Source organism: Bubalus bubalis, chromosome 24 (assembly GCF_019923935.1).
Source record: "Bubalus bubalis isolate 160015118507 breed Murrah chromosome 24, NDDB_SH_1, whole genome shotgun sequence".
Lineage (NCBI taxonomy): Eukaryota > Metazoa > Chordata > Mammalia > Artiodactyla > Bovidae > Bubalus > Bubalus bubalis.
The window spans coordinates 33,906,081-33,914,323 of NC_059180.1; the positions used below are offsets into that span (position 1 = coordinate 33,906,081).

General features: G+C 40.0%; 1 protein-coding gene across 1 annotated transcript; it reads left to right on the top strand.

The window, feature by feature from the left end:
- The first annotated feature begins 2,474 nt into the window (after window positions 1-2,474).
- Window positions 2,475-4,982, top strand: LOC102408337 (centromere protein R-like). Its single transcript, XM_025274955.3, has 3 exons — window positions 2,475-3,314; window positions 3,709-3,802; window positions 4,142-4,982. The coding sequence occupies exons 1-3, from the start codon at window positions 2,985-2,987 to the stop codon at window positions 4,207-4,209; spliced, it is 492 nt and encodes a 163-aa protein (XP_025130740.1). The 5' UTR covers window positions 2,475-2,984; the 3' UTR covers window positions 4,210-4,982.
- The last annotated feature ends 3,261 nt before the right edge of the window (window positions 4,983-8,243 follow it).

Below are 8,243 nucleotides of genomic sequence, written 5' to 3' on the forward strand. Positions count from 1 at the left end.
GGAGTTGATATCTGTGCTTGTACCTGCACTTCCTCTAAGGAAAGCCCCTAGACTTCTCTTCAGGCAACTCCTCTTCCTCATTCTCAGACCACAGGACTAGGAGGCAGAGAAGGACTCACCCAAGAACTAGCTAATCGGTTTCTTTTTCTTCCAAACACAGTGATTGGCTTAGGGACTGTCATGTGACTCATGTCTAACCAATGAGATGCAGCCTTGAGATTTTGACTTTATCTGTCTGGTGCGTGAAGCTTTTTGTGTTGGGACTGCGAGCAGAGTTGAAGCTGAAACTCTTAACACTTTGGCCACCTGATGCGAAGAGCTGACTCATTTGAAAAGACCCTGATGCTGGGAAAGATTTAAGGCAGGAGAAGGGGATGACAGAGGATGAGATGGTTGGATGGCATCACCGACTCAATGGAGATGAATTTGAGTAAACTCCGGGAGTTGGTGATGGACAGGGAGGCCTGGCGTGCTGCGGTCCATGGGGTCTCTAAGAGTTGGACACAACTGAGGGACTGAACTGAATTGAACTGTGAGTAGACTTGGAGAAAAGAAATTCTGATGAACCCTTAATGACATCCTTTCAGTCTCTACCTCAAGCTGTGTCTGAAGTCCCCAGACGGTTCAGTTACAGAAGCCAGTGAATTCAGATTCCCTGTCTTGGCTTAAACTGCCCTGAGTAGGGTTCCAATTACTTGCAACTGAAAGAGCGCTAATTTCTAGTTAGGATACACATTGGTTAATGGCTCTGCAGGTGGCAAGAACAAAGTGATGTAGGAGTGAGTAATTGTGTTTGAGAGCACAGGTGACAATTGCCCTTGAAAGGGCAAACAAAATTTCAACCAGACAAGCTCACCCTGAGGTTCTCTTCCTGCAACTGAGGTTCTGAATAATTTACTGAATAGTTTACACATGGAGTGTAAACTCCCCATGTTCTGATTTGATATGTACACAATACTGAGGAAGAGCAAGATAAAGAAATGACAGCCATCAGGAGAGCAATATCATCTTAAATGTAAAATTGCTGAGTGTTGACAGCGGGAGTATGCAAATTATATACACGCTGTATGCATATTTAACTTGCAAATCCCTTGTGACCTTCCTACACTGTCTTCCACACACCTGGTTTGAGGCCCCAGGGGGAAATCCTGGTGGGAACTTTCCATCAACAAGTATTTATTTAATAAGCTCTTATTCTTGCAGCTCTGCAAGGTGTTCTGACTACAAGACTTGGTCTCTGCCCTCGAGGAGTTGGCAAATGAGCCGGGGAGAAGGGAGGAGCCACAAGAGACAATTAGTGCATAATAGAAGACAAGATGTAATTAAGTGCTAAATGTTGGGCTGTGGACTGGAAGCAATTGGGTGAAGTTGCAAAGAGGCCAATTTCAGCTCAGTGCAAAGCAGAACTTTCTGGTGGATGGACCTGCTCCTTAAGGATAGGGCAAATCAGTGGTAGCACATCAAAAACAACAATAATAACAATAATAATAATAATAATAATCTGCCTGCCAATTCAGGAGACACAGGTTCAATCCCTGGTCCAGGAAGATCCCATATGCCAAGGAGCAATTAAGCCCATGAACCACAACTACAGAGTAGCCCCCACTTACTATAACTAAAGAAAAGCCTGAGCAGCAATGAAGACCCAGCACAGCCAAAAATAAATCATTTTTTTAAAAAAAGACTTTTACACAGTAATGTCACTGTGGCTTTATTTCATTTTTAAATTTATTTTTATTGAAGTATAGTTAATTTACGATGTAGTGTTAATTTCTGCTGCGCAGCAAAGTGATTCAGCTACACAAATATATATTCCTTTTTTATATTCGTTTCCATTATGGTTTATCAGAAGACAGTGCATGTATTCTCTTACGCTATACAGTGTCGTGTATCCATTCTACATATAAAAGCTGACACCTGCTAACCCCCACCTCCCGCTCCCTCCTCACCCCGACCCCTGCCCCTTTGGAAACCACCATTCTCTATGGAAACCAGTCCATAGAACGGAATCCATGTGCTGGTGTGTCAGTGCGTGAAATGGAAGCCAGTCCATTCTCTAAGACCATGAGTCAGAGGCTTTACTTCCAAGAATCCCAAGCTGGAAACAACCCAAATGTCCACTGACCAGAGAATGAATGGAGAAGAAAAATAAACTGTGATATGTTCATATAATGGAATACTGCTGCTGCTGCTGCTAAGTAGCATCAGTCGTGTCCAACTCTGTGCGACCCCATAGATGGCAGCCCACCAGGCTCCCCTGTCCCCAGGATTCTCCAGGCAAGAACACTGAAATGGGTTGCCATTTCCTTCTCCAATGCATGAAAGTGAAAAGTGAAAGTGAAGTAGCTCAGTCGTGTCCAGCTCTTTGCGACCCCATGGACTATAGCCCATCAGGCTCCTCCGTCCATGGGATTCTCCAGGCAAGAGTGCTGGAGTGGGGTGCCATTGCCTTCTCCGAATGGGATACCAGGTAGCAACGAAAAAAAAGAACAAAACACTGATTCACGCAACAACATGGATGGCTCTCAGGGGCAGTGTTGAGTGAAAGAAGCCAGACGCAGAGCAATACCTACTGTTTGGTTCCATTTATACTAACGTTCAGGCAGAATTAACCCATGATGAGAGAGGTCAGAACAGTTTTACCTCTAAAGAGGTATTATCCAAGGAGGAACCTAAGGGACCCATCTGGAAGCTGGGATCATTTTATATCCAAATCTGAATTTTGGCTACACATTGTATTTTATGTAAATTTTCTCCAAGTGTAATGTTTCAGAGTCTCTATTTGATAGGATGACAAATTTTGGAAAAGCTAGTAATGATGGTGATACAACATCACGACGGCAATTTAATGGCAGCGGCGTCTACAATTTAAAATAATGAGGGTTTTTCAGGCTTCAGTGTCTCTCTTAGAAGGTTCTCTGTTTACGGAAGGAGTTGCTTAGGGATTTTTATCTGGCGACGGAGGTGCATTCCTGAAAGTTGAAATGCCTGTTAAAAGATCACTGAAATTGGATGGTATGTTAAAAGCAAATTCATTTGGTTCTCCTAAAATCACAAGGAAGAAAATTGCTGCAGACTATTCTCCAACAACTGGAACCTGTCAAATGAGCCCAATTGCTTCTCCCACAAGCTCAAAAGAACAAGAAAACAGAAATGGACCATCAAATGGAAAGAGGAAAAACTTGAATCACCTCAGTATAAACAAAAGAATGGAATCTACTATGCAAGACAATGAATTCATGGTGTTGCTATCTAAAGTTGAAAAATCATCAGAAGAATTCATGGAAATAATGCAAAATTTAAGTAGTATACAGGTTTGCTTTTTTTGGCATATAATTTTTCATACTTCTGTTACCCCATTAGAAAAAGAATAGGAGAATCCAATCCTGGAAAGAGTTTACAGAAGATATATTCATTTTACTTTTCATAAGAATTTCTTACATGAACATTAATTAACCATAATATTTTAGTAATACCTGACTTCACATTGAAAAGTAAATTTATCATTATGTTTTGTCTTTGTAGTTAATAGATTGGTTTTATTCAGATATTTTAAGGCTTTAGTTAACCTACCAGAAAAAGTTAAATTTCATTATCACAGAGTTTAAGTTTTTCAGAGAAAGGAAGCAGTGTACTGTATTTTCACTAGAGTTGTCAGTAGTCTTATATTTATAGAGAACTTAACTCATTTAAAATGCCTTCTTTTAGGCTTTGAAGGGCAGTAAAGAGCTTGAAAATCTCATTGGTATCCCCCATGCATCATGTGTCTTTAACAGAGAAATGCAGAAAACAAAAAAACTAAGTAAGAGAAATTTTTGAGTTTGTGTTTTTTTTTTTTTGTCCCCCCACCCCTAATTTATGAGTTGTTAATGAGTTTCTCTCTATTGCTTGTTTGTAAACTTAGAACAGGAAACCACATATCTTTTGCTAGGATGTGTTGTTTCAGAGATTCCTCCTGAATGTGAGGGAAGGAGTATTCCTTGGTAACTCGTATTAGGCTTAATTTATGTAGTTCTCATTCTTTACATGAGATATAAGGTATTGCATTTTGTACTTGATACTTATAAAAATATGTATTTTTTAAGTTGTTTCTTCCAAATTGAGAAATTATTAATATCCCATATTAATTTTTTTCCTTTAGTGACTAACGTAATAAGGCAAAAACTATTTAAAAAGAAGAATTCAGGACTTCCCAACACAGGCGTTTAGAAGAAACACACTCACTATGAATGCCAACTTCTGTATCTGCCTGATCATATTTAAAGGAACAGAAGAAATGTTTGTAATTAATCTGTGCAGTGAATACCAGATCATAGCATAGGCAGGTGCATGTCTAGATAAAATTTCTTGAAGCTAATTTAAACTTTCTACACACACCAGTAGATAATCTCAACATAAATAATACATTTCTTCTTGACCCTTTAAAGTAAGCCAACATATAGAAGAAGATCCTGACTTATATTATGTATCTGGTACACTTCTGTATATGTTTATCATTTGTGGATAGACTTATAGCTTGTATGAAAATGGCACCTTTGGTAGAGCTCTATATCTTAAAACTCAGATTAAACCCAATAGTAATTGGAAGTAGGTCCTGATTTTCCAATTTAAAGCCCTAGATTTGTACTAATTAGATTCTTTTAAAAGCTTTTAAAATTGTAAGTTTACTTTAGCTTCTACTTCATAGATGTTTTCATTCTAGTTATGCCTATGCTTGTAGAGAAAAAATATTTTCAAAGTTTTAAAATTCTTACATCTTTTATAAAATGCTGGAATGCATTTTTCAGTGCAGATATTTAAATGTGAGGTTGTTTTTAAACTGAACTACACAGAATCTCCTGAATATAAAGAAAAGACCTCATCTCATGGGACAACATGTGATTCCCTCCACATTTTGAAGCATCAAATTTTTAATTTTCTACAGTGTTGTTTTGTATTATCTATTTGTGCTGTCACAAAATAAAGGGGAAGAGTGAATCACAGTGTTATAAAAAAAATAAAATAATGAGGATGAGAAATTCAAGATGTATATACTTTCCTACAACAAAAAATTTCCAAAAAAATAATCAAGCTGTACACTTAAGATGTGTGCCCTTTACTGTATGTTATGTCTTTACACATAAATAGGGAAAAAAAAAAAAAAAACCTGTCAAGGACTATTTCACAATGTCTAGATGATACAGCTGTGATGGGCACATTTCTTTTTTTCTGTTTTTCTTTAGGAAAACACATCCTCAATGTTATGTCATGGCTTCTGTGACTGAACACAGGTAGGGAGGTCTGATTCACTTCCTTCTTCATTCTCCTTCTCCAAGGATTCTTTCTCTTTTTTAGATCTCTTTTGTTTAACGTTCAGTGAATCATCTTCCTCTGTTGTCTGGGTGAAGGTTTGGCAGCCTTATATGAAGGAAGGTATCGTTGGACTCAAGAAAGATCTGAAAATCTGTTGTACAGATGAATCCTTTCCCTCCAACACATAACCCTCCCCCACCCCCAACGCATTTTTGGTTGGCTGGCTGGAGAAGATGTTTATAAAAAGGGCACAATTAACATGGCAGCTGCCTTTGTTCCATGCAAATAAAAACAGCAGAGAAAACAGACGTATAATTACTTGGGCTTTTTTGGTGCTTGAATGTTACTACTGCTGATATTAGTAAAGAACATGCCACCGAATTGTACTCTGAGTGTGGGGGGTGATTCAGCTGGTGGAGATGTGGGCTTTTGGGGGAATGTGGAAAGTGGACTTGAATATTTTTTAAATAGAAAAAACAAGATTAAATAGAAATAAATAGAAAAAAAAGATTAAAAAAAAAAAGATTAACGCCTTTTATACCTAGATGGGCTTCCCTGGTAGCCCAGCTGGTAAAGAATCTGCCTGCAATGTAGAAGACCCTGGTTCGATTCCTGGGTCGGAAAGATCCCCTGGAGAAGGGATAGGCTACCTACTCCAGTATTCTTGGGCTTCCCTGGTGGCTCAGTCAGTAAAGAATTTGCCTGCAATTGGACCTGGGCTCAATCCCTGGGGTGGGAAGATCCCCTGGAGGAGCACATGGCAACCAACTCCAGTATTCTTGCCTGGAGAATCCTCATGGACAGAGGAGCCTGGTGGGTGTAGTTCATGGGGTCACAAAGAGTCAGACATGACTGGCGACTAAACACACAGCAAACTGATGTCTAGACAGCATATTAAAGAGCAGAGACATCTCTTTGCCCACAAAGGTCTGTCTAGTCAAAGCCAGTAGTTATGTATGGATGTGCGAGTTGGACCATAAAGAAGGCTGAGTGCTGAAGAATTGAGGCTTTGGAACTGTGGTGTTGGAGAAGACTCTTGAGTGTTCCTTGGACATCAAGGAAATCAAACCAGTCAATCTTAAATGAAATCAACCCTGAATATTCATTGAAAGGATTGATGCTGAAACTAAAGCTCCAATACTTTGGCCACCTGATGTGAAGAACTGACTCATTGGAAAAGCCCCTGATGCTGGGAAAGATTGAAGGTGGGAGGAGAAGGGGACGACAGAAAATGAGATGGTTGGGTGACATCACTGACTCAATGGGCACGAGTTTGGGCAGACTCCAGGAGATAGTGGAGGACAGGAAAGCCTGGCATGCTGCAGTTTATGGGGTCACAAAGAGTCGGGCACAACTGAGTGACTGAACAACAATTCCTTGATAACACATGGGTGAGTGGTTGGGTCCTTTGCATCTTCCCTTGCAGTAATCTTCACAGGACCACTTTTTGGGAGTCCCACCCCCTCTCACTTGGATAAGTGACATTTTATTTTCTCTTCTATAAACTCTGTCACCTCTTTCTTCTGTCTCTTGTCTCTTCCCACTCATCTGATAAAGTAGGGAAGAGACAAACTGAGCCCTTATCTGTCACTCATACCCTATAAAAACAGACAATGGGGAAGAAGGATCTTCTTCAGCCCTACAATGCCAAGTCCAGGTATATTTCTCCATGGACTGCCAGGTGCACAAGGAAAGTGATTGCTGGCCCTTCTGCCTATGAAATTCTACCTGCACCAAAAGATGCCTCTGGCCTTGCCTGAGCCAGCCAGTTGCCCCAAATGCACAGAGCACATATTTCAATTCAGATCATCTATATCATTAGGGCATGTTTTGACCTGCAAGTGACATACCATGGCTGACACAGACAAGGGTCTATTTTTCTTATGTAACAGGAAGTCCAGCAGTACAGGAGCAGCTGCTGTTCATTCTGGGGCTTGATTATGCCAAGGGCTGGGGTCTTTGTGATTCTCTGAGTCTTTCTTTCATGATTGTTATCTCACATTCTCAACTGGTTGCTTGGGATCTAGGGTTCTTGTCCATATTCAAGGCTGAAAAAAGTAGGGAGAGAAGTACGACTGAACTTCATCTTGTCTTCCTTTTTCAGGAAAGCAATTCTCAACCCAAAGAGGCTGGGAAATGAGTCAAGCTTTTCCAGGCTCTATAGCAGGAAGCAAGGCACTAGATAAATACAGCTAGGAAGGAGCCAGCCAGCCACTGGTGTCATCCTTGGTACAGCCTCCAAATGAAGTAGAAGTCCAAGCATCATGTGGATAGGAAGAACATGAAGCCTAGAGTTCATCTTTTTTTTTTTAATTGAAGTATAATTGATTTACAATGTCGTGTTAATTTTGAGTGTACAGCAAAATGATTCAAATATATATATATAAATATATATATATATATATATATATATATAAATGAAGGAAATGGCACCCCACTCCAGCACTCTTGCCTGGAAAATCCCATGGATGTAGGATCCTGGTAGGCTACAGTCCATGAGGTCGCAAAGAGTCAGACACAACTGAGCGACTTCAATTTCACTTTCATATACATATATGTATATGTGTGTGTATATATATATATATATATATATATATATATAATTTCAGATTCCTTTCTCTTAAAGGTTACTACAAGCCTGGAGTTCTTGAGTTTCAGAGTATCGGGTGTTCTAAGAAGGTTGAAGATGTTTAACTCTCTTCTCTTCTTCTGCTTGTGTTGGTTTGGGTTCTCTGAGAAACAGATGTCAAGATAGAATTAGATGTGCAGGAGATTTATTGGCAGGGCAGGAGGTGCCTGTGAAGCATAAAGGAAAAAGAAACAGGAGTTGATGGGAAGAGACTTCAGACCATGATTGACTCTGACACCTGTGAGAGTTGAGAGGGAAGGAGGGGTGGGGAGGGAGACCCTCAGCCTACCATGGGGCTTGGAGAAGGGCTCCGCCCAGCTAG